The following is a 27,515-nucleotide window of genomic DNA, read 5'->3' as shown; positions in this document are numbered from 1 at the left end:
CTGGGGTGGCACACGGAGCATCTGAGCAGGCTTGGAGGATGCATGCCGCCGCTTCCCACTCTGGCTACCTGCTGTGTCTGGCCCGCAGCTGCTGTGCCTGGCCAGGAGCGCATGCTGGCGGTGGCAGCGTGGGGCAGCTGAGTGAGCCTCCCATTCAGTTGCTCTGCGGGCCAGGTGTAGCTGGTGGCCAGGTCAGCTTACACCTGGCCTGCAGAGCAATTGAATGGGAGGGCTGGAAGGCCCCCCGTGCATGCACCCAGCCCTGCGTGATGACGTCACATGCAGTGACATCATCACACAGTCCGGCACACACGCATGCAGCGGCAGCCCTTAAGCTGCCTTTGGTGCCAGTGACACTGGAGCTGGCCCTGGTAGTGTTTACATTTTGCACACCCATATAGTACAGCAGCAATACTTGGACTGCTAAGTTCAGGTCTGGAGAAGGATCTGTACTTTTATGAGACTAATAATGGAAAATTCCACAAGGAAAATTCATGTTATTGCAGCAGGAGGAGAAAATTTGCCTTTTGTTGGGGTCTACATCTAGAATCCTAATTATTAAAGTATGTTATCAACAACAGCATAGTATTCAGTATTGGACACTTTTGTTACTGTTTTTTCTACATTATGCTTCCTCATATTTAAGTATTCTGATATTCCAAACCCAAAATATTTATCTGAAATTGTCCTGTTGTTTACACTGTAGTTTATTTGGGATTATGAGCAAATGGCATCAGTTTCAAAATTAATTGGAAAAAAAATTGGAATAAATAGATCATCCAGGGTGGTTTGCCGTTGCACTGTAAATATTTTTAATGTTGGTTTCATTCAGAAGCTAGGTCCCATGTTATTGTCTAAATTTACCATCCTAAACATTAATGTTTTTAGATGCTAGGTACTGGATTACTTTTGTAACTACCAGTGTGGAAACTACCAGATCTACAATGTGGCTGGCTGTGGCAGTGATATGTTTAATCCAACAGGCTATGCACTCAGAAGTATTTGGAAGACATTTGAATCCACAAACATTAATGTCAACCGTAAGTTACTTATTCAGGTGTATTTTGAAACCAGGTATTGTTCTGATAATAAATTGTGAACTTAGTTTCACACCCATACTCACATGCTTTCACACCCATACCCAGAACATCTACAGTGTGTGTGTGGGGGGGGGGGTAAAGGTACGCTGCAGGAAGGGCATCACTAACTTGGTTTGAAACAACAGCAGTCATTAGGATATTGGAGTGAATCTGGGGTGTTCAGATCCCCATTTTGACATGCAACATTGAATGACTGTGGGGAATCATGTGTATTACTATAAACTCCTTGGAGCAAGGATGGGAGAGAAACATGTGATATGCTCAAAGTAAATTAAATTAAACGTTAAGGGCCAGGTGCTAATTTAAAACCTAAAGAGGAGTCTTGTAGCCCCTTAAGAACAAAACATTCTTTCAAAATGTTATTTTTTCAAAATATTGTCCTTCTTTTTAAGAAGTAGGCTTTTGTCTATGCAAGTTTATACTGGAAATTAAAATGTTAGACTTTGAGGTGCCAAATACTTTCCTTAAATTTTGCTGCAACAGCTACTCTTCTGGAATTAGATTAAGCAGTGACTAGAAATGGGCATGAACTGGAAAAATGGCGGTTCATTGTGGTTCGTGGTTCGTTGCGTCTCACGAACCATGAACTGGCATGAAGTTGCCCAGTTTGCAAAATGGTTCATTTGCTTCATCAATACGTCACTTCCGTGGCTGCAGAAAGTCTGCAGAAAGTCCCCCCCCCCCATTTCCTAGGCAACAGGTTGATTGGCACCAGGCTGTCTGCAATGACGAACTGAAAAATGAACCAAACAAACCACTCTAAAAATCAGCGGTTCTTTGCAGTTCGTCAGAAATGAGCTCCAACAAACTATCAGTTGAAAATCAAAAAACGGCCCAGTTTGTGACAAACTTTGGTTCATATTTTGGTTCATCTCTAGTGGTGACTCAGGGACTTACCCTGGTTTAGATCATCACTCTGCTGTGGAACTCATTGGCCATCTCTTGGGCCATCTCTCAGACCATCTAACCTCACAAGTTTATTGAGAAGACAAAATGGAGAAGAAGGAATCATATATGCCACCTGAGCTAGATCTATGAAGTACTGGAGCATATCATGCAACTGTATCTTATTCCATTTTTAAAATGTTGTATCCTGTTCCCATGAGCCTTTTGTTTGGCTAGTGACTACTTAATTATTTCAAAGTTAACATATGTATTGTTGTGCTATGAGACAACAAAAGGTACAAACTTAAAACACCAAAAATGAGGGGGGAATGTGCTTAGTGAAGATAACATAGGCATATTATAAAAATCTGTAATGTGGAATATCATTAGCTACCCACAGAGAGGTGATTTGCTTGTAACTGATTTCATTTGTGTTTCTACAGTATTTTTTCAAGAGATATTGGATGCACTGTCTGAGATAGATTTCAGAAGTGTATTGGGAAAGATGGAGGAGAGAGAGTATTGTGAAAGATGCAGGAAGGAGAGATTACAATTAACCAGTACTTGAATTAATAGAATGAAGGATATCAAAACTTCTACAAATCTGGCCAATGCAGAAACCTCACTTAATACCAAACACTTAGGTTATGTGGTTACTCCATTGTGAGGGTACAGGCATTCCGCATATGTCCAGAACCTTCTTTTCACCTGTTTGCCTCTTGGCACTGAAAGCATAGTTTAACTTTTCTGCCACCATTGTGTTTGCACAACACCATCCAGCAGAGCTTTTTCTGGTTTGTGAAGGGGCTTTTATATCAAGCCCTGGAAAATGTTAACCCAGAAAACCCACAAGCCCACTGTAATTCTTTTGCAATGAATTTTACATATAAAATTGCTCACATCTGTCATGACTAGACAGCACAATAAGACTGTTTCAGTCTCAGGATGTTATTAGAGTGCAGTCTGGTCCAGGCACTTATCCAAGACTTCCACAAACCCAACATGGGTTAGCTGTTAAGAAAAACAAAGCTGAATGTCATCCACATATCAATAGCATGTCACTTCAGATCTCCAGATGACCTCTTCCGGTGGTTTCATGTAAATTTAGATAGCATAAATGCCATGGTGTCAAGCAGCAGTCTCCTAGCATCACCTTCTGGAATTGGTTGATCAAGTGAGAGCACTCCTCTGCCCAGTGAGAGCTAGGGGTGCAAGGTGACAAAATACACCAGACAACTACAATGGAGTTAAAAGAGGCCATAAGTTTATTGATTTACAGCTCATGCAGCATTGGCACTGAATAGGGCATGGATCCAAGTATTGGCTGACCCGCCTGCCAGCCGATAATCCACCACACTCCTCAGACCCTGGCTAAGGGAGGAAAACCATGGGATGACAGTTAGTGGGACATCACATGGACATACACCCCTGGGTTGATCCTCTGACACCTGGGAGTGAGGCAGACCTGACAGGCCCTGAGCTGTACATGTACCTGCCATGCTGCACCCCCAGACCCCTTACAGGGATCCCCATAATAGGGAAAATGAGCTCACAAGCTCTGCTTCCCCCCCCCCATGAATCGGTGCCCAATGCCCAAACTGCCTGCTCCTCTCCAAAGCTGTGATGATGGGGGGGCTGGGCGGGATGCCCGCAGGGAGCCCTTGCTACCCCTCAGCATGGCAGCTGCCATGTGCCCCACTCTCCTCCTTGTGCAGCTGGCAACTGAGTCCCCCAGTTAAGTCTGGAGCCCAGCATTTTTTCTCTCCCAGTTCCTCCCTACTCCTTTTCTCAACCTGTTCTCCAGTGCAAATCTCAGAAGTCAAGATCTCACTCAGTTTGCATCAACTGTTATGATAAAATAAAAGGGCAGATAAAGCAAACAAGGAAGAAGGAAAGAGACAAGGGGCAGGAAGTTACAGAACACAACATATAAGAATGAGCATCGTGGTAAAGCATTAATGGATTCAAAACAGCAGCAAATTTGAGAGCAAGCTCCCATGGAAGGCAAACAGAAGGAAGAAACTGCTTCTTTAGTTTAAATAAGGGTGTTGAGACATGTTTTTTTTAAACTGAACATTGCTTTCATAAGATGTATTCACAAAAAGATCCTGACCCAGATAGCCCAGGCAAGCTTGATCTTGTCAGATCTCAGAAGCTAAGCCGGGTCAGCCTTGGTTAGCAAGTAGATAAAAGACCTCTAACGAAGACCAAGGTTGCAGAGGAAGGCAATGGCAAACCACCTCTGTTAGCCTCTTGCCCTGAAACCCCAGCTGGGGTAGCCATGAGTCAGCTATGACTTGATGGCACTTTCTACCACCACCTTCACAAGAAGGCTGTATTTCCTTACATCTGCATGTAGCTCTGGGCCTGGAAACTCCTCCCTGCATTAATTCCAGACTGATGATACATTAAAAAACAGATAATTCATCTCCGTTCCAGACTAGGATTCCAGGTCAATTATACAATACATTTTAAATTGTGCTTGGAACAGGTTCATGAGGAAATGGCTGAATAGAATTGCAGCAATTAGCTGAACTTACATCAGCAGTGTTAAGGGGTATGGTGACACAATTTGAATCAATGTAAAAATTTAAGTCCTTCAGATCATGTGAAGTTAGGAATGAGTGAATTTGTTTGAGAAATTCCATAGGAAAATCTATACCCTTAAAAATGAAAGTAAGATTTGTACAAAACCTAGAAAGAAGCTGATGGGGAAACTGAGAACTTGTTGATTTATGATATTATTTGTAGGCTTCTAGGAAATTATGTTTACTGATAAAATTACATTGGCACATGCCACTGCTTACAGATTTCTAGGCATGAACACAGCATAGACACAGCAAATTTCAGGAATTCCCGCTGTGTATTCCAACTCACATATTTTTCATCTGTTAATTAGATCACCTGGAAGAATTTTGAATGTTAAATATTCCAGTTAATCAAGTCAGCTAGTCTTGAAAGCCAGATGTGCTTTATTCAGTAACTTCACATGCATCTCTGCACATTATTATAAGAGGAAGCGTTAAATAGATGAGGAGTCAGCAAAGTGAATCAGCTGGTTAGGTTGCCTTAGAGTAAAAGTCTCAAGGCCTGCTGTGGGGACTCACAAGGAATCAGAGAGCTATTCCTTCCAGCTTTTTGAGGGAGGGGAAAACATTCTTTTCCCTTTGTAGTACTGCTTTCTTTTTATGGTATACTGGGTAGTAACATTTCTCTCAGTGTTAAATTAAGTGGTTCTGATTTTGTGAACACTAGGAATAAGTCCTGCAGTGATAGAATTTACAATTTGGATATATTCCCTTGTATCATACAGTGAGAGCCAATTTGGTGTAGTAGTTAAGAGCACAGGACTCTAATCTGGAGAACCGGGTTTGATTCCCCACTCCTCCACTTGAAGCCAGCTGGGTGACCTTGGGTTAGTCACAACTTCTAGGAGCATTCTCTGCCCCACCCACCTCACAGGGTGTTTTGTTGTGGGGATGATAATAACATAATTTGTAAATAGCTCTGAGTGGGTGTTAAGTTGTCCTGAAGTGTGGCATATAATTGTATGTTGTTGTTGCTGTTGTTGTTGTTAGTGTTAAGGAAGTAATAATTTCTATACTTGGCCTATATGACCTTGGGTTGTTCTAAAACAGGATTTAGAGACTGCTGTTCAAGATCCTGGGCAGACCTATCATAAGACACTGACACAGTACCAGTGTTCAGAGTCAATCTGCTGTGACTGTTCCACAGAGGGAAATTAAGTGACACAGATAAGCCTCAGCGAGGCTTTGACTGTGTAGTGTTCACGCTGAAGTTCATAGCAGCCCCACCAGCATCCACTAATCAAGGAGTGGTATGCAGCTGATGCCCATGTGTGGGACATGTAGATGCAGTCAACTGACACCAGCAGGTGTGATCCTGACATCAGGCCACAGGACCACAGCTTCCTCCACTTATATGTCATTCTTTCACAAATTATATCTACAGTGAAACAAGGAGGCATCATTATGTATCTAGATGGCCAGTTGACCCAATGTCCTGAAATTCAGTGTTTCCCATAAAATGCTGAGGAAGAGGATTGGGGCTGATAGTCTAAGGTAATTTATAGATGCATGAAGGCTGCATTGTAACTGAACACAATCTGAAAGTCTATAGGCCATTCACTGCTTATATAGCATGGAAGATAAATGATAATTTCCATTATTTTTGCAATATCCGTGAATTTGTAAATTATTTTACTCTTTAACTGGAGGGGTTTTGACTTGTTTATTTGTTCATTTAAAACTTTAGCCTATAAAATTATGAGACAGGGTATTCCTTCTGATCATGGATACTTTGAGAACACAAAACTTTAAATCAACTTGTTCTGTCAATTGCCCAAACAAGATAATACTATAGATCGTATTTTTTCCCAAGGAATTTTTTTCCCCTTACAGCCTGAAATCATCCAGTCCTGGGGATATCCCAATGAACAATATGAAGTCCTGACTGATGATGGCTATTTCTTGCAATTATACAGAATTCCTTTTGGAATACACAGTCATTGGAAGAAAGGTATGTGTGTAATGTAATTGTAGTTTTTCATATTTGATTGTGGGTATGGCATACCATCTCTAGTGCTGTATATCTGTTAAGGGCAAAGGGAATAAATTAAGCTGCAGAACTAGCTAGAATACTGTAAGAAAGGGCATAAACTTTTGCATCAGCCCTCATTCCCCCTTTTTTCCTTCTTATGATTCTGTGATTGGGAATAGCTGTGTGTGGCATGGAAGGCCCATTCAGAGCTGATGCTTCTAACAGGGCCATTTGCATTTGTGAGAACCCCACACCATTGTACAATGTGTATGAATACAAGTTCATGTGGAAAGAGCCAACTACCTTTTCACCCAATTGTTGTCTTCCTCCCTGCCTAGATGATATACACAGTGCAGCAACACAGACTTTCAGCTATGTTTTACAATGTAGTTTTTTTTAACAATGTCAGTGATTTGAGTGAATGGAATTTTTTTCTCAGCTATAGCTGAGATAGCAAGTTCTTCCAGGGAGAGTAGTCCTTTAACTGTGAAAGTTGGTTTGCATCCAACCAAGGTCACCATTGGTGGCAGAAGAAGTTCTCCATCCTTGTGGATTACAATTGGGGAACCAACTTCTAAATAAAAGTAACTAGACCCTCTGCATAAGGCCTTAAATTCCCTCCTTTTGAACTCCCAAAGTCACTGACTTGATGGTAGCGAAATCTCCCTCTCTTTCTGCCTCCCGTCTCCCTCCATTTCATCTTAAATATGGCAGTGGTACCAACACATTCATGGAATGTCAGGAGCCCTTGAAAAACTGCACATGCCAAGGGAGAAAACAGAAGATGAGACCTCTTTCCTTCCCCAACTACTGGAGAAGCATAACCAGGGGCGGGGAGTATTCCCTTGGACAGCAGTACCTAAAGGAGTGGAAGGGACGCTTACTTCTAAAGTTTTGAAATCTGAGCCTAAGGACTACTCTCAAGATGGTAACGTTCACTTCAGATTGGTGGTGGAGAGTACCATCAAGTAATAGCTGACTTATGGTGACTCCTGCTTGGGTTTTCATGGCAAGAGACTAACAGATGTGGTTTACCATTGCCTACCTCTATAACCCTGGCCTTCATTGGAGGTCTGCCTCCAATTACTAACCAAGGCCAACACTGCTTAACTTCCAAGATCTGGAGAGATTGGACTTGCCTGGGCTATCCAGATCAGGGCCATCTCACATTAAAGGTTAATAATATATTTAATCCAGATTTATATTCTGAAAAAGAATTCTGAACATCAGTGAACAATGCTAGTCAATGCAGGCAACTTTTACTGGCATACGTGTTAGTTGTTATATTAACAAAGTTGCACAGTCAGGAAAGAGTGGAATCACATGTGGAGAAGGAGGAGTCAGAAACGTCCAGATCAGACAAAGAGAAGCATCACACAAATACAGTCTGCTTCTAGTGTAATGAAAATAACACATGTCCAGACATGCTGAGCCACTTCTATTCCAACAATTTTCATTTCTCAGATATGTTAAAAGACAAAAAGCATTTGCAGAGACACTTGTCTCCTCAGACTGTATCATGATCCCATTCTTTCTCTTCCAGGAAATAACCCAGCTGTGCTATTGGTATCTGGTTTGATTACTGATAATAGGTGCTGGATTTTAAATCTTCCTAACAATAGCTTAGGATTTGCTCTAGCAGATGCCGGCTATGATGTTTGGATGCTAAATGTCAGAGGGTCCGCCTGGTCTAGAAGACACCAGAACCTGTCAATTGAGCAAGAAGAATTTTGGAATTTTAGGTAAGTTTGAAGAACAGTGTGTAGAGTAGATAGATCGGAATGTTCTTCTGACATCTATGGCAATCTTACATTATATTATCTTCTGAGGGAAATGTTTTGATCCAGAATGGATTTTGAATATGTATTGCAGATGTTTTCTTTTGACTTCAAACTGCTTCCATTTCATATCATTTGATGCTCAATTCAGAATTTTCTGCTATCTTTTGAAATGTGAATGATAGAGAATGCTATCTATTGCACTCTGTTACTGGCTTATGGGTTTACTCTCTTCCATGTTCTATTCCATTTCAATTCAGTACTGTGCCTCTGGTACAACTGCACAAGTCTAGTGTTCCAGTTTCTTTAGGGCCTCTATTCTTTGGGATGATTTTTCAACCCATTACCTAACCTCTCATCATGGAGTGGCAGGTGATGAGGTCCATATGGGACTCAGTCTGATACATACAGAAATGTCTAACCACCCTACCATTGAGCATCTTCCAAGTTAGACACTCTGTAGCATTTGTGCCCTAGCAGAAGTGTTCATTGGGACACAAGTGTTGAGCCAATAACATTTGGAGAACATTGAAATAAATCCCTTTAAAATTATGTCCTGGAATATTGCTTGCTGGGGACAAAAATTTACTAAACTGGATCTTACCAAGAAATTTAGACTTTATGATGATGCTCTTTTTAAGGAAATTAGGTTTGCCCTATAAGTTGACTTTTCAAACTGTTTCATTTTCCATGTCACCATTCAAACAAAAAGGAAGCACAGAGGCAGGTCAAATCTGCCTTATCTCTTGTTCACTAAAAATACAGTGCTGCTGAGTGCTAGGAATATCTTAATTCAGTCAAGCCATGTGACCCTCATCCTCATTTTGATGTATGTTTACATGTGTACTTGATCCTTCAACAAAGAAATCCTAACCCTTTGGACTCAACTAGAGCAACTCTGCATACAGTTGAAGATGTTATACCCTGATACTCCTTCTTTTTGAACCAATGACCTTAACACTCACCTAGATCACCCTGATGAGGCTGGGAAATTCCTGGAGATTTGGTGGCGAAGGTGGAACCTGGGGAGGATGGAGAGCCAGTTTGGTGTAGTGGTTAAGAGTGGCAGGACTCTAATCTGGAGAACCGTGTTTGATTCTCCACTCCTCGTTTGAAGCCAGCTAGGTGCCCTTGGATCAGTCACAACATCTCAGAGCTCCTTTGGCCTCACCCATCTCACAGGATGATTGTTGTGAGGTTGATAATAAAACACTTTGTAATTATTAGTGGGCATTAAGTTGTCCTGAAGGGCAGTATATATAAATCAAATGTTGTTGTTGTTATCTCAAGTGCTAGCCGTTAGATCCTCATTATCCTTCTCTTATGAAGGAAATAGAGTTGCTCATTCCCGGCTGGGAAATTCCTGGAGATTTGGAGGTGGGGCCTGGGGAGGATAGAGTTTGGGTAGGGGAGGAAGGTCAGCATGGATGCAATACCATAGAGTCTACCCTCTGAGGCTGCCATGTGCTCCAGGGAAACTGATGTCTGGATATCAGTCAATTCTGGGAGAACTCAGTTCAGGCCCCACTTGGAAGTTGGAAACCCTAGATGGGAAGTAGATCAACAAGGGGTTCAATTATAAATTTTGCTGGATCATATTTGGTCAAATTAGCTGCCAGGTTTAGCCTCATGATTATTAATGGTAATAATTAGTTTGATGCCTGTCTTTCAGCTGGAAGATCTAGTCTTATTAATTATTTGCTTCTGTGATCCTCTGCTTTAGACCACAGAACACTTCTGATTTCTGTAGCATGTGTTACATTCCCAGAGAAAATCTTATAGCCTTTATTTCTCTTTAAAATGCTGAGCCAGGTGGGTTGGCTGAAGGCATGTACACGTTTGGTGGAGAAGAGAATGGGATGGGTGATGGCTAAAATAGTGAAGCTCAGTACAGACAAGCCTGTGTTGCTGTTGGACAATGACAAAACCACATCATGACTGAGGAGTCGACCTGTTCTGGAGGAGGTTACATTCCCTCTGAAGAAGCAGATTCATAGCTTACGGATGCTGCTGGATCATAGCTACAATTGGAAGACCATGTCTCCAATGTGGCAGATAGCACCTTTCATTAACTTATGCTTATATGGCATCATTGGCTCTTTATTAAAAATTATGATCTTTTATTTATTTAATAAATTTTATATCCTGCCCTTCTGTCCTCATAAGGGCCACCAAGGCAGCTAGCAAATTAAAACATACATAATACACTCTCATTCTAAAACAATTAAAACCAATAAACCAAACAACAACACTTCATTTAACCAGTTAAATCAGAGCTTAAAACATGTAAATATATAAGAACAATTAAAACATTTAAAACAATTAAAACATTAGGCATGAAGAAATACTAAGAGAATACCAACCCCCAACCCCCCAAACAGTCTTCACCTTCTGGTAGAAGATGGCAACAGAAGGAGTCAAACAAATCTTTCTGAGGAGAAAGTTCCAGAATTTTGGTGCACTGACTGAGAAGGCCCTCTCCAAGGTCATTACCTGCCTAATCTCAAGAAGGGATGAGGCACCAGAAGCAGGTCCTCCAATGACAACTGTAGCGGTCGGGTAGGTTTGTAAAGGAGTTTGTAGTCCTTCTGGTACGTTAGTCCCAACCCACATAAGGCTTCAAAGGTCAGCACTAGGGGTGTGCACTTCGGGAATCCGATTTGGGTAAAATACCCAAATTGGACCCGATCTGGAAAGCTTCGGGATTTCCGAATCGTGGCCAGCATGCTGGCCCTGATTTGGAAATCCTGAAGCAAAGCTTCCTGAAGCATTCGTAATGCTTTGGGAAGCTTCAGGTCAAGTAGTTTAAATGCCCGTTTCCCTGCTGCTGCGAGCAGCAGGGAAAGGGGCATTTAACCCCCTGAATCAGATGCTCGTCGGGGGCTTCCCCAACAAGCGGCTGAGTGTTGGTGCCACTGTCAGAGCCAGGGAACTCCTTGGCCCCGTCAGCGGTGGGAGAAGGAAGCAGCGGGGATGCAGGCATAAGCCTGCATGTCCCCGCTGGGTGCTCCGCTCGCCTGCCAGTGTCAGGGCCAAGGAACTCCTCAGCCCCAACATTGGTGGGTGAAAGAGGCGGCGGGGATGCAGGCATAAGCCAGCATTTCCCTGCTAGATGCTCTGCCGGGTGCTCCATTCGCACGCTGGTGTTGGGGCCAAGGAGTTCACCGGCAGGTGAAGAAGGCGGCAGGGATGTAGGCATAAGCCTGCATCTCCCCGCCAGGTGCTCCGTTCGTGCACTGGTGTCGGGGCCAAGGGAACTCCTTGGCCCCGACACCGGCAGGTGAAGGAGGTGGCAGGGATGCAGGCATAAGCCTGCGCGTCCCCGCCGGGCACTCCATTCGCCCGCTTGTGTTGGGGCCAAGAAACTCCTCAGCCCCGACACCGGTGGGCAAAGGAGATGGCGGGGATGCTGGCATAATCCCGCATGTCCCCACTGGGCACTCCATTCACCTGCTGGTGTCAGGGCCAAGGTACTCCTCGGTCCCGACACCAGTGGGCGAAGGAGGTGGTGGGGATGTAGGCATAAGCATGCATCTCCCTTTTGGGCGCTTCATTTGCCAGCTTGTGTCAGGGCCGAGAAACTCCTCAGCCCTGACACCAGCGGCCAAAAGAGGCGGCAGAGATGTAGGCATAAGCCTGCATCTCCCCACCAGGCACTCTGCTGGGCTCTCTGTTCGCCCACTGGTGTCAGGGCCGAGGAACTCCTCAGCCCCCAAACCAGCAGGTGAAGGAGGAGGCGGGGATGCAGGCATAAGCCTGCATCTCCCTGCCAGGCACTCTGCCGGGTGCTCTGTTTGCCCGCTGGTGTCAGGGCTGAGGAACTTCTCAGCTCTGACACCAGCAGGCGAAGAAGGATGTGGGGATGCAGGCATAAGCTTGCACATCCCTGCCAGGTACTCCCTTCATCTGCTGGTGTCAGGGCCAAGGAACTCCTCGGCCCCGTCAGTGCCGGGCAAAAGAGGTGGTGGAGATGCAGGCATAAGCCTGCACCATCTCAGCAGAGCAAAGGTAAGTGGGTGTTGTGGGGTTTTTAAAGGGCCCTGCTGCTTGCAAGTGGCAGGACAGGGCCCTTTAAACTATTAGCTGGCAGGCAGCAGGGAGGAATCCCCCCCTGTCGCCTGCCAGCTGATAGGGAGGGGGGGTAAGTGGGGTGGTTTGGGAGTGGGGGTGGGTGGGGTTGCTGGGAGAAAACCCAGCCCCCTGAATCACTTTGGAATGCTCCGAATCTTTACAGAGCATTCTGAAGTGATTAAAATACCCGCTTCGGATTTTGGGTATTTCCAAATGTTTTTCCTGCTTCGGGTAAACCCAAACTTTTCTGCTGAGGAAAGGCTGCAGCTGGCCAGCCAGAGGAATCCAGTACAAATCACTCAGACATGCTTTGATAACATCCAGGTTGGGTTGCTGTAATGTGTTCAAATGGAGCTGCTTTTGAAACATCAGCTTGTCCAAAATACAGCAGCCAGGTTATTGTCAGGTGCTGGACACAGTGATTGAATCCTCTCTGTGCTGGCTGCCCATCTGTTTTCAGGCACAATTCAAAGTGCTGGTTCTTACCTTTAAGGACCTAAATAGCTTTCATCCAGGGTACTTGAAGGATTGCCTCCTCTAGAGAGATCAGGTCTCTAGGTCCATTGCCCATCAGCCCACTAAGTGTTGGTGGGAGGAAATTATTTTTAAAATGGCAGTGTACTAGAGCTGAAATGTCACTTTAGGTGAATACGTAGAAGTGACATCATGTCACCAGCATGACAATGATGTAATGCTCTAAGATTTTGGTAAAAAATTATGGTAAAACAAAAGTTTTGCCCAAATCCAGGGTGTAGCACCAATGTCTCATTGACAATGAGACATCACTTCCAAGTATTTGCCAGAAGTGATGTCGCACCATTCTTTCAGTATCATTCTCGTGTCTCTGCCCCCTCCCCAGGTGGTATCCCTAACCTCTTCTCATAGTGGCCAGCTCACTAGCTGACATCCTCTACTCAAGCCCTGTTCTCTCTGCTTCTGGCTTCAGAGGTAAGATGGGTGGCAACATAACACATGGTATTTTCAGTTAAGTCACTTTGCCTTGTGAATGCCTTGCCCCCCTCCTCCCTGAAGCTTGCTTGATGTTTACTTTCCTTTCCTTTAACCCTTTTTACTAGGGCTGCCAGTCCCCTGGTGGGGGTGGGGTATTCCCCACTTACAGCCTCTGCTCCCTGCCACCACTGCCCTGGTTGATATATCTGGCCGATATATCAACCAGGGCAATTACGGTTAAGTACCTCTAGGGAAAAAACACACACACAGTGTTCCCATAATAAATCCAATAATCTCAAGTACAGATTTCCCAATATGTATTCACTGCTGATAAACCACATAAAGTGCAAGTGCTATGCAATCATAATGTACAATATTTATGATACATATAATCCCCTTGGGAGTTCAAATAGGAGAATAGCACATATACAACAATAAATTCAATTCATGGGTAATCCTACTGTAGTTAACAGTAAATATTTTCACAATATTCAATAAATACAATGATAAGCAGCAATTTTCATAAATAATCCAGTAGTACCAAAAAATCACAAGACTATATAGGAACTTCTCAACCCAATCGTTGTTGTGGATTTTCCGGGCTGTATAGCCATGGACTTGGCATTGTAGTTCCTGACGTTTCGCCAGCAGCTGTGACTGGCATCTTCAGAGGTGTAGCACCAAAAGACAGAGATCTCTCAGTGTCACGGTGTGGAGACGATGTTGGCAGGTAATTTATATCTACTCAGGAAGGTGAGTTTGGGCTGAGTCGTAGATGACTCAGCCCAAACCCACCTTCCTGAGTAGATATAAATTACCTGCCAACATCGTCTCCACACCGTGACACTGAGAGCGGGACCACAAGTGACGCCTGACACAGGTTGGACACTTGCCAGCTTCCCTCAAGTTTTGATGGGAAATGTAGGCATCCTGGTCTTGCAGCTTGACTCTCTGACTGCTGTCCAATGGACTTTTCAACTGTCACTTGTCCAACATTCCGCCAAGCTGCCCTACATTTCCCACATTTTCTGTAACAAAAATTACACTCTACTAAATATAACTGCTCGCTCATGTATGCATATTTTTAATAACAATATTTCTCTACTCACTCATTGTCTGCCAGCCAATATTTCACTAAGTCTTTCCTCTGGTCCAGTAGCGGGTAGAGTAAACTAGAAAGGGAACACAGTGTGTGTGTGTTTTTCCCCTGGAACCACTTATCTGGCCAGCAGGGGGAAAAGACCCCAGGAAGGGCCCCGGAGGCAAAAAAACCTCCTCAGCTGGCGAGCAAGCAAGCTCCCCACAGGCACTGATGTCACTTCTGGGAGTGACATCATCACACCCTGGAGCAGGCATTCTCCTGCCCTTCACAGGGGCCAAAATGGACACAAAAGTTGAATGCTGGGTCCTCTGCGTTCCTGCTGGGACGGTAGGAGACCTGGTAACTCTATTTTTACCCAGGGTTTTAATGAAAGAGTACCATCTTCTTAATTTTATTAGGATTGTTTCTAGGCTGAAGAATGTTTTATTAATATGGTTTTTGACTATTCTGTTGTTTTATATGCTTTTATGACTTGACTTGCTTTTACAGTGGTTTTGATTTTTAAAATTATTATTGACTTGGATTATTTTATGTTACTATTGTTATGATTTGCTTTAACTGTTTCCTTGATTTATAGTTCTGATCTGCCTCAAGCTGGTCTAGAGATGTGGCATACAACATAGTTTCCTTTTTTCTAATAGACTGAGAACATTAATTCTTCTTGTGAGATTGTGCTCCAAAAAGGAGCCTAGCTTATAATTTTTTTGAGCCAGATTTGTAACTTGATATGTGGGTTAAAAATTTCAAATTTTTGTTTTAAATTTCATTTTTAATTTATTTTTTAAAATAATTTTAATTTAAAAACACTATTAAAGTTTTAATGAAAAGACTAGAACATTACACATTTAGGTTGGAAACATTTCAGCTATTATTTGTGCATATATGTGTTGCAGTTTTCATGAAATGGGGATTTATGATATTCCAGCTACAATGAAATTTATCTTGAAGGAAACTAAACAGGACACATTATATTATATTGGCCATTCCCAGGGTGCCACATTGGGTAAGTTGAGAGGAATATAACAAAATAAATTTCATCTTTTATTCTTGACATTCTAACATGATAAATCCCACCATTTAAGAAACTGTTAAAAGGAAAATAAAGCTTATGCTCAAAAAGAGATGGCATTTCTAGGAAAGGTTACACATAGCACAGGGTAGGGTTACCAACCTCCAAGTGGAAAAAATATTTTCAGGTGGATAGCTGTGTTGGTTAGTAGTAGAACAGCAACATTCTCCTCCAGTGGCTCCTTAGCATCTCTAAGGTACTACTGGACCCAAACCTTGAGAAAATGGCTGATTTGGAAGGTGGATTCTATGGTACCCTGTCCCTGCTGAGGTCCCTCCACAAACCCTGCCCACCCCAGGCTCCACCTCCAAGATCTCCAGGAATCTCCCAACTCAAAATGGGCAACCCTGGGATGGGGCTGATTATATGATAGGAAGGTCTCAGTTTTGATAGTATTTCTCATTAGATGTGGGCACAAATCAAAATATGAATCAAATTTTGTGATGAATCAGGCTGATTCATGTACCAAGAAAACGCATTTCATGGGGGTGTGTTTTTCATGAAATACATGAATTTTGGGGCTGGTTTGTTCAATTTGTGAATGCTTCGTGATGCCAGATAGGCTGGTGCTGATCCATTGGTTCCCTAGGCAACATAGGCCCGGAACATCTGCAGACCTTTTGTTGCCATAGAAACTCCAATCTTAGCCCACATAACCTTGATAGGCAGCTCTCCCCGCCAACCTGAGGTCTCCCATTCTGTTCTATGAGAGCAATGAGCAGGGGGGAGATGGGCCTTCTGTAGCCATGGGAACACCAATTTCTTCCCTCCAAACCCTGTTAGCTTAGAGAGCTCCTATTCTGCTCTATCTGAGCGTTTCTTATATAAGGCACAGCTCTGTGTCTCCTGCTTTCAGTTCCAGTTGACAGAGGGAGAGGGAGGAGCTGTTGCTGGGATTTTGAGTGAAAGAGAGTGCATTTAGGAGCTTTTGGCTAGATTTCTTACTGCTTCAAAAGAGACTGAAAAGACTCTTTCTTATTTTCTGCTCTTGCCCTTGCTGGGAAGGTTGTTTGATGAGGGTGCCTTTGAAGTCTCCCTGTGAGTTTGGCACCTCTGGGTATGAATGGGGCCATTGTAGAGCTCCAGGATCTGATGAATCGTGAACTTAACAAATCATTTCGTGAAATGGGACAATTTCGTGCAAATTCGAGGTTCATGGAACGTGACAAACCACAAACCACGAAGGAAGAATTGCAGTTTGAAAGGACTGATACTGAATAAGTCAAAAACTGAAATTTTTAAATACTAGTACTTCATGCAGGTTAAAGTAGGAAGATAGAGATCCAGGAGCCCTAAACCAACATTAATATTTAGCCTATATACAATCTTACAGCAGGCCTTTTTGAGACTACAAGATGGCTGATTTGCTTTGCTCTCCTGCTGCTCCTCCATAAGCCAATGGGAGAAAAATGGGAGGAGTGAAATGTTGCCAATCAATGCTGCAATTTCACTTTCTGCTGCATACCCAAAAGTGATGTCACCGTGTATCAGGATGCTTCAGGATTCACTCAAAACTCTATGGTAAAATCATGAATTCTAGACCATACATAGAGTTTCAGGTGAATCACAGAATGTCCCACAATGTGGTGAAGTCACTTCCAATTATGCAAGTGGAGATGATGCCATTTGGGAAGTCCACCCCCATCATCTCCCGGGGGTTAGCCAGCCAAGAGTTATCTACAAGTGAAAAAGCCAGTGATTCCATCGTCCTCAGCACAACTTGGATGCAACTGCCGTGCACCCCATTCTATCATTTCTAGTAGAGGAGTATAAAATAAAAATAGTGGGCAATGCAGAGAGCAAGGGTCTCCTATGCACCTTCCTAAAAAGAAAACTCATGAATTTAACTGTAGAGTGTACAATTCCATTCAGTCCCATGATCACAAGTCGTCCTTATCTGTGATACGGTTGTGTAGAATGTAGTAGAGGCAGGTCACTGGCTCCTGCAAATGCACAGGATTGTTATGTTATTGGTCTCCAGCACTCCTGTGCAGAGAAGTTCCTTGACTGAAGCCACAACAACACACAAAGAACAGAATTCATAGGGAAAAGGGCAAATGAGCAGAAAACGTAGAGGATTAGTTATGCTACCATTAATGGTAAAATAGATAGAGATGTATGCAAACATTAGCTCCCATTAATGACATTAAATTTTGTAGAGTGGCTATTTTAAAACATCTTTCCCTTTTGCAGGTCTGATTGCCTTCTCAATCATGCCACAGCTTGCTCAAAAAGTCAATCTCTTTATGCTCTTTGCACCTTCCTACACAATGGTGGGCACTGGAGGTCCTCTTCTATTTTTTAAATTACTTCCTGATGGATTAAAAAAGGTAGGTGTTTCTAATTTTTTCTCTACTCTTTCTCAGTCTAATAATGTTTTCATATACCGCAGCCCAAATCCATTCAATATTATTTGTGATTCATTTGGGAAAAAATTGAAGATTTGGGGTCACCCCCAAATTAATACACGAATTAGCATCCCTTCATGAGCCTGATGATATCATCACCAGATACGAAGAATATTATAGGCTCAAAGGATCCTTCCTGGACTTCCTCTTCTAACCATATGTTTTCCACACATATTTATGCCTTTAGTTTTCACTTCAGTTCCTCCTCCCTGTTCCCACCCTCCCAGTTCTTTTGAGCCTATTTTACCCCATTCTGAAAGCCATTTTGGAGTTGCCTTTTTTCTCATGCATAATGTTTCTTTTGGTTTTCTCTGTCCCACCCACTCCCACCCACCTACAACCCCTTTGCATACATATACATATATACACAAGCATTTAAAGAGATTATTAACATTATGCATTTTTTTACAGTTCATATGGGGCAATAAAGAATTCTGTATTCTTCCTAGCAAGCTGAAAGCTGTGAATGCTAAGCTCTGCAGCTTTGTAATAATAGATAAGATCTGTGTTCAAATATTTTCCATAATTTTTGGAGATAATAAGAAGAATGTAAATGTGGTAAGTGCATTTATTCTCTATATTTCAAATAGTAAAGAGAGAAATGTGTGATTTAAAAGAAATGTTCGTTTTACCTCTATTACAATTACCACATGAATTCCAGTAATGATAAATGGCAGCATCTACGCATCCCTGGATATTACAGTGCTGTCGCACAGTAGCTGTCGTTCACATGTGCATTATTTTATGCAGACAATTCAATCCAGCTGCAAATGATTAATACACCACAACAACAGCACAATATCCAATGATGTGGGGATGATGTTCACAGGGCAATTAGATGAAACAGTAGCTCTGGAAAAAGATGTGTATTTTAAACCGTAAAGGGGGGGGGGATATAAGCAACCATTTAAATGAGATCCAAATGAGCATCATAATGAGAATGGGGAAATATACTGCTGGAGATGCATCTGTATCCACATCTGCATTCTTCCATGTGCAGATATCCCTTGCTGGATCCAGGGGTTTGTATGTCTTCTCATTGTCACAAGTGGCTGGTGTGTATAACACTATTTTATTCATTTCCACCATGAGAACCATCAGAGAAGGAGAATCAAAACATACTTACTTTCCTACCTTTCTTTCCCAGAGTCGATTTGATGTCTACGCTGGAACATTTCCGGATTTTACTTCAGTAAAAACAGTGATTCATTGGGGACAGGTAGATTTAATTTCTCCAAGTCATTTAAAATGCAACCATCAACATTTTCAATATGATTGAGTATTAAATGTCTATCTATGCTGTGGAGCATTTCTGTTAATGGAAGGGATTCTTAACAGCACAATATGACTTTCTTGCTTCCCTTCTCTTGCTTCAGTCCAAAATGCCCCCATAAATGCTGTTCTTGGGAGCAGGGCCGGATCAATGGGGGGGGGAAGGGGGTAGTCTGCCCCCAGTGCCATCAAAGAGGGGTTGCTGGGTGCAGCTGCTAACCGCTGGGAGCGCACGGGTGGCTGAGCAGAAGACTGGGAGCCTGCCCATGCCATTTGCCTGCCCCGAGGGTAAGGGGTATGTGGCAAGCCTGCTGCCCCATCAGTGTGCCATCTATGCAGCAAGCCAGCTGCCCCAGCCTGCTGTGGAGCTGGTGGTGGCAACACAGGTGGCTGAGAGGCCGCCTGTGCCATGTGCTTGCCCCACTGAGGGGGCGGCTGGCTTGCCGTGTGCCCCCTGTCCTGCAGAGCTGGTGAATGGGTAGGCGAATGTGCCGGGGCAGCCAGCTTGCTGCGTGGGCAGCGCGCTCCACACTGCATGATGACATCACAGAAATGACATCATCATGCAGCAGCACCGGGAGTGCACACGTGGGGCCGGACTTGGGTTGCCCTGGGTGCCGACAACCCTAGATCCAGCCCTGCTTGGGAGTGCCCAGTCCCTCAAGAGCAATATTTGGGGGTCATTTTGAGCTATAGTGGTAAAAGTCTTGCTCTGCTGACAGAAATCCTTGTGCCATCAGAAACTGTAAGGGTTTGCCAGTTGAATCTCAATAACTTCACTGCAAGATTCCAAGACTGAATGAGTTAAAAATTTATTGATGATCCTCAGTTCAGCATCCCAAAACGTTCTTTGTTAGGAATAGAGTCTGGTTCTCAATACCCAGGATATATAGACATTTAAGCACAGCCCTGTTCTCCCCTTCTGTCTACAGCGAATCTATCTACAGCGAATGGGAAGGAATCTAGCTATAGTAGATATCTACAGGAATGCGAGCTAGAGAATGTTTTTATAAAGTCAAGGTTATGTATCTATGGCAATGGCTCTTTTCTTGCTAAAAGTTCATCACAGTCAGATAACATAGTCTCTGCCGTCTCAGCTAACAGGATCCTTTACACATAAGATTTTACACAGCATGTCAATGAATATCAAGCCCCAACATAATAGTTAACATTAAGTCCCTAAAGTATGGTAGGGGCTGCTAGACCATGAAGCTTCTAAAGTGTAGCTTATGGCAGGGTCATGACCCTGACAGAAATGCCCCATGGGATCCAGGGCTATGTGTATGAATACTCACATTTTGATGCCAATATTTTTATTTCATGTGTTGAAGCATAGTTTTAAAAAGTCAAAGACGTTTTTCTTTAAATTTTTGAAATAATTTTCCAGATGATCCAATATTCGAAAAATGCTGTGATGAAGACATTTATAATTCGTATATATGCATTTTTAGTTGGCATACCGCAGTTTCAAATGTACTATTCTCCCACATCTCACAATCATCACAAGCAGATCTGTTCTCTAATGCAAAGAGAATGAAGATACTGCAAGCCAGGGGCTGGAGTCAGAAGACTTCTTTAGGACTGTACATGAGGAATCAGAGGTTCTCATGTATAAGGAATAACCAGGTTAAAGTTGCGTTGCTAGATTTCATAGAACCCTCCTAATTTTCACATACAGTTATTGAATGGTATGTGTGTTATATGTAATCTCATCTGTTTTGACTTCTGTTGACCCTATGAATCAAAGACCTCCAAATTATCCTATCATTAACAACTTTGCTCAAGTCTTGCAAAGCGGAGGCCATGGTTTCCTTTACTGAGTTAATCCATCACATGTTAGGTCTTCCTGTTTTCCTATCACCTTCCACTTTTGCTAGCATTATTGTCTTTTCCAATGAGTCTTGCTTTCTCATGCTATGAGCAAAGTACAGTCTCAGTTCAGTCATTTCAACTTCTAGGGGGAGTTCAGGGTCGATTTGATCTAGAACTTACTTACTTGTCTTTTTGGCCTTTCATGGAATCTGTAAAACTCTCCTCTATTACATTTCAAATGAATCAGTTTTCTTCCTGTCAGCTTTTTAATTGTTCAGTTTTCACATTCATTATGGGGAATACCATAGCATGAATCATCTTAATCTTAGTCTCCAGTGAGATTTCCTTATCCTTAAGGATCTTTTCTATTTTTTTCTTAGTGGCACTTCCGAGTATCAATCTTCTGATGTCTTGGTTGCAGTTTCCCTTTTGGTTGATGATTGAGCCAAGGAATAGATTTTTTTTAACAATTTCAGTTTCTTCATTGACAGCTTTAAAATAGTGTAATTCCTTGGTAGCCATTACTTTTGTATTCTTGTTCAAATGTAATCTTGCTTTGACACTCTCCCTTAATCTTCACCAGTAGCTGTTTCAAGTCTTCACTATTTTCTGCCATAATGTGGAGTCATCTGTATGTCTCATATTTTTAATGTTCCTTCCACTAATTTTCATTACACTTTCATCTAAATCTTTCCTTATAATACATTCTGCATATAGACAACACAGATAAGTAGATAATATACATCCTTGACTGACACTTTTGCCAATTGGAAACCATCTGTTTCCTCATATTCTGTCCCAACAGTGGCTTCTTGACCAGAGTTCAGGTTGTAGAGCAAAACAATCAGATGCTGTGGCACACCCATTTCTTTGTAAAACTACCCATATATGTTCATGATCCACACAGCTGAAAACTTTGCTGTAATCTATAAAACACATTCAGTTTCTTCTGAAAGTCACAGATTTACTCCAGTAACCATTATAAATTTGCATTGTGATTTCTAGTGCATCTTCATTTCTGAATTCAGCTTGAATATCTGGCATTTCTTATTCTATATATAATAAAAGACTTTGTTGTAAACTTTTAATCATCACTTTGCTTGTGTGGTAAATTAATGTGACAGTCCAGTCTCTAACATCCCTCTTTTTGGAACTGGAATATTGATTTTGCATTTCCAACCTGTGGGCCATGACTGCAATCTCTGATGTTATTTTGGGGGGCGGGGGGTGGGGGGGAATTGGAATATAGATTGTTTCCAGTCTGTAGGGCATTGCCATCCATCCTTCAAAATGTCTCCTTTCTTTTAGCTACAGGAATATTCTTTTCATATTCTTCTTTGATAATTTCTCTGGTTTCAGTTCACAGTTCTTCAGGTTCATGTTCAGCTGAACTTATTATTACAAATCTGTTCTTTACATTGTTTTTAAAATAATCAGGAATATTAATTAGATTATATTTTGGCTCCATGATTGTTTTAGTGTTTTTCTTCAGCTTTATTCTAATGTTTGAAATTAACAATTCATGGTCTGAACCAAAATCAGTTTGGGAGCCAGTTTGGGGTAGTGGTTAAGAGCGCAGGACTCTAATCTGGAGAACTGGGTTTGATTCCCCACTCCTCCACTTGAAGCCAGCTGGGTGACTTTGGGTCACAGCTTCTAGGAGCTCTCTCAGCCCCACCCACCTCAGAGGGTGTTTTGTTGTTGTGGGGATAATAATAACATACTTTGTAAACTGCTCTGAGTGGGTGTTAAGTCATCCTGAAGGGTGGTATATAAATCAAATGTTGTTGTTTTTGTTGTTGTTGTTGTTATTAATCAGCTTCTGGTCTTGTTTTAGTAAAGACAAGAGAGCTTCTCCATCTTCATCTTCTGCTTCCATTTATGTAATCTATTTGATTCTTGTTTGAAATTTTGTTCTGCTTTGGGTTTTTTTGTGTTCCTGTCGCCTATGATTATCAGTGCATCTTATTTTTGTGCATGAGCAATTTCTTCCTGGGCACTTGCATAAAAGCTTTCCATTTCATCCTCTTCAGCATCTGTAGCTGGGGCATAAACTCTAATTAAGTGTTTCTTTATAGGCTTCCCATGAAGTTTGATCAATATTATTCAGTCCAACTATGCAACATATCCCCTGATTGCTTGTGCTACAACTTGCCTCACTATAGAAAATACCACTTCAGCCTAAAACTCTTTTAAAATGTTCTAATCCAGTACAATTTAGTTCATCATATGCAGGATTACAATGTTTAAACATTCCTTTTCTCACCTTGATTCATACTTTTCACATTTCATGTTCCTATTATGTGCATCAAACAGCTTTGGAAATGAATGTTCTTTTAGCTTTAATCCAGTTACATAATTAAATGGTATGGATAATGAATATGCCTTAAAGAAGAACACGTTATCCACTAACTGTATGAGGCACAGGAACGCTTCATATTGGGAGATATGTCAGTAAAATGTGGAAAGACATGTCAGACATGTCAGGAAATGTGGAAGACATGTCAGTAAAATACAAATGCAACTGAATCCTTCATGATCTCCACTGTGACTACAGAAGAGGGAAAATGGTGTTTTCAAACAGCAAGTATTAAAGATCTCAGATTAGACATTTCCAAAAACTAGGGTTATAGATACAGGAACAATTAAAATTACTTCTCAGTGATCCAGCATTTTACCTTAAACTTTCAGAAATGTTACAGCGAACATTTCTTGTATTTGTAATTCCTATTTTATGACTTAATATCAATCTTTTAAAATTTTGAGAATTCCCAGATATCAATCAATGCATTTTTCATCCTCTTCTTTTAGGTGGCCAAAACAGAAGAATTTAAATATTTTGACTATGGCCATAAGAACAAAGCTGTATATAATTTGGTAAGTGCGGGGGGGGGGGGTATTGAAAAAAAAAGTTTGAATAATTTTATGAGTGGTTTAGCTTGTTGGTTAAAAATGCAATAAGAACAATGCAGAAACTTAAGGTTTTTTATACTTCCTTTGAGAACTATGAAAGACGGAAAGTACATCTCAAAAGCACACATCTGATGATTTCTTTCTAAGTGCACGCATTCCTGTCCCTTCAGTTCCTATTTAGATGCTGATCTTTGCTTCTCCTTTTTCATTTTTAGGCATTTCTGCAATTCTTTTGTAAAATAGTTATATTTGAGTAATACTCTTTTAACTGTATGTTCTTTTACTTTTTCATGAGCAATTAATTGTGATTATTGTTCTCATTGTATTTGGAATCTTCTCCCCTTTGTCATGCTCCTCTTTAAAATGTGGTATCTTCTTGAGTGAATATTTATTCTGTGTGGGAATGAATAGGAATCTCACATCTATTCAACTCAATAGAATTAGAAAGATATAACTCCACTTACAATTGCCCTGTCAGTGTACTATGTAAAGACTGGAGCTCATTCAGTAACAGTTTATCTTGCCTCATATTCTGCACCAGTGTTCACTTAACACTTCAACTTTTGTTGCATTCAGAATTTAAAAATATTAATCTAATTTTCAAGAGAGATTTTAAAAAATATTAGCATGAAGTTCTGTGTGCTGTCATTTGTTTTATAAATTTCACTTGGTATTAACATGGCAGAATTCAGTAAAACATCCAAATTCATTCCGCACGTAAAATCCAGGTATTAAAGAAATATATATATATATTTCTTTAATATATATTTCTTTCTGCCATGTTAATACCAAGTGTGTGTGTGTATATAAAATCATTATTTATATATACAATCATTATATATATGTAATTATTGAGAGGTAGGCATGGTCTAGAAAATAAATCTAAATTTGACATGGTTTGGTCCTGTTCATGGTTCATGAACACGAGGTTCATGGGACTCACCTTTTTCATGAACTTTGGTCCATTTGGGCTGGTCCGTCGGTCCATGGTCTGTGAGTCCAGATCCTGGCTCTGATCTATCAATTCCCTAGGCAACGGAGGGGATGTCCGCACAACTTCTGAAGCCCTTAAAATCTTGATAGGCAACTCTGCCAGAGAGCTCCCATTCTGCTTTATGCGGGCAAGGAGGAAGAATTAATTCCCTAGGCAATGGAGGGGTGGACGTTCTGCTGCCAAGAGAACACCAATCTTAGCCCTCAGAACTTTGATAGGCAGCTCTGCCTGCCAAACAGAGAGCTCCCATTCTGCTCTATGTGAGCAAGGAGGAAGAATTAATTCCCTAGACAATGGAGGGGTGGACGTTCTGCAGCCACGAGAACAACAATCTTAGCCCTCAAAACCTTGATAGGCAGCTCTGCTTGCCAATCAGAGAGCTCCCATTCTGTTCTATGCGAGCAAGGAATGACAGCAGCTGAGAAGGTGTCTGTGTGGTGAGTGAGGGGGCTCTTCCCCCACCCTTTTCTGTTTGATTTTGCTTCATTGCAACTTTCTGGTGCTGCATGACAATGCAAGTCAATTGGCATTTGTGACTCCTAGTATCTAAAGGAAGTTTCCTGGGGGTGGCTGCTTTGGGGGGTCTATAACTCTGATCTCCGAAATGCAATCTTGGCCAAACGTGGAGAGTGGCAGGAAGAGAGCCTGCTGAAGCCTTGCTGCAAGTTTGGTATCTCTGAGTGTGAAAGAGGCAGTCCTAGGGCCCCTGGGAGTGATGGACCATAGACCGACAAACTGATCCGTGAACAGGCTGGTCCGTGAAAATTGACGGACCATGGGCCAGCGTTCCGTGGCTTTTTCCCAGTCCATGCCCACCTCTAATCATAAGATAGCAGCTTTGGGGTGCATCTATTTCTAAACATTTTGGCTACTCAAATTTATTGATCTGGCACCAGCAGAAGACACTAGCACCAACATCTCTGCAGCAGTGCCCGCAGTCATAGTTGTGACAATGGGTGTGCTGGAACTGATGTGGAGTCACCAAACCCCCAAGGATAAAGAGAACATTGCTAACTGGATACATTTAAAACACACCTGGAAAGAGCAGATGGGTGGTGAGTTAGCCTTGCACAGGCATTAATGCTTAGTGAGAGAGCTGCTTCACTTGGCTCAAGATTCTGTATTCCCTCAGTCAGGGGTTTCCTCAGACAAGGGCCTAGACTTATTTACCTGGAGCAGGAGAGGTTTCCAGGAAAAAGACTGGACTGGACACAAGCAATTAGAAAACAAAAGAAAAAAAAAACATGGCCAGTGATTTCATGGCCTGGGACTGATGACTGGAATTGATGTTTGATGTCTGGGTTGTTTGACAGAAGACACTCAGTTACTAGTACCTGTGAATCCTGAAGACTATTATGTGTTTTCCTCTTTCCCCTGTTTTGGCTTGAAGGTTTTTTTTAGTTATGTCGGTATTTATTGGAACATTAGTAGATATATTTCTCGTCCAGTGATTTTCGTGTCTTTTAATTCTACTGCTCTAGTACAGAAGTAGCCATCTTAAACTAGTAGAACTACACAATAGAATTTAGATCCAGGGGATTTAGCCGTGATAGTCTTTAGTAGCAAAATAGTAAAGAGTCCAGCAGCACCTTTAAGACTAACCAACTTTACTGTCGCATAAGCTTTCGAGAACCACAGTTCTTGAAAGCTTATGCTACAATAAAGTTGGTTAGTCTTAAAGGTGCTGCTGGACTCTTTACAATAGAGCTTAGAAACAGCATCATCTGGCTGAATCCTTATTTTTTCTACTTATTTCTGACCCAGGAAGAGATTCAGATATTGAAGGAGAAATGTGTGGAACAAAATGCCAAACAATTTTCCAGGACCAGATGTCCCATTAGAGATTTTCAGATGCTAGAAGATAAACTGATTTTTAAAAGAGAAAATATAACAAATTGGTCAGCAATATTCATTTTCCTTTTTCTGATCTTTTCAATAACAGACGACTCCTCCTGTTTACAAATTAGAAGATATGACTGTGCCAACAGCTGTGTGGAGTGCTGGAAAAGACATTATAACAGATAAAAGAGATATTGATCGGCTGCTCCCTCGAATTACTCACTTAATTTTCCATAAGCACCTTCCTGATTGGCAACATACAGACTTTCTTACAGGCCTTGATGCTCCAAAGTACCTATATCCAGATCTGCTTGGGTTGATGGAGCATTACAAATAAAGTCTTGCTTAATATGAGGAATAAAGAGGTAAAGGTAGTCCCCTGTGCAAGCACCAAGGCCGTTTCCATACTACTCACCTTCAATCGGAATGCCACGGAATGTTGCAAACAAAACCTAGAAGATAGCATTTTCTCACACAAGTTTTGTGCTACATTGTGCAAAACTTGTGCGTGAAAATGCTATCTTCTGGGGATTGTTCGCAATGTTCCGCAGCGTACCGACTGAAGGTGTGGAAATGGCCCAAGTCATTACTGACCTATGGGGGGACGTCCCATCATGATGTTTTCTTGGCAGACTTTTTATTACGGGGTGGTTTGCCATTGCCTTCCCCAGAATAACTGCATATATTTCATATTCATGGAAATGCTTTAAACATTTTTGTAGGTGAAGAGTGTCTGTAGATGTTGTTTCTGATCTGTTATA

General features: G+C 41.9%; 1 protein-coding gene across 4 annotated transcripts in view; it reads left to right on the top strand.

Moving 5' to 3' along the window:
* LOC129332415 (lysosomal acid lipase/cholesteryl ester hydrolase-like) overlaps positions 1-27,191 on the top strand; it is a 34,357-nt gene extending 7,166 nt beyond the window's left edge. For 3 of the 4 annotated variants that reach the window (XM_054983515.1, XM_054983516.1, XM_054983517.1), the window contains exons 2-10: positions 889-1,040; positions 6,407-6,524; positions 8,089-8,287; positions 15,341-15,450; positions 17,710-17,846; positions 18,336-18,482; positions 19,072-19,143; positions 23,820-23,885; positions 26,858-27,191. In XM_054983515.1, the coding sequence (XP_054839490.1) occupies positions 945-1,040; positions 6,407-6,524; positions 8,089-8,287; positions 15,341-15,450; positions 17,710-17,846; positions 18,336-18,482; positions 19,072-19,143; positions 23,820-23,885; positions 26,858-27,091 (1,179 nt within the window). In that variant the 5' untranslated portion in view covers positions 889-944 and the 3' untranslated portion in view covers positions 27,092-27,191. The remainder of the gene's footprint in view (positions 1-888; positions 1,041-6,406; positions 6,525-8,088; positions 8,288-15,340; positions 15,451-17,709; positions 17,847-18,335; positions 18,483-19,071; positions 19,144-23,819; positions 23,886-26,857) is intronic. The other variant, XM_054983518.1, reaches the window with a different exon arrangement.
* The last annotated feature ends 324 nt before the right edge of the window (positions 27,192-27,515 follow it).

Source organism: Eublepharis macularius, chromosome 6 (assembly GCF_028583425.1).
Source record: "Eublepharis macularius isolate TG4126 chromosome 6, MPM_Emac_v1.0, whole genome shotgun sequence".
Classification (NCBI taxonomy): Eukaryota; Metazoa; Chordata; class Lepidosauria; order Squamata; family Eublepharidae; genus Eublepharis; species Eublepharis macularius.
This window is presented reverse-complemented; position numbering and strand designations above follow the sequence as displayed.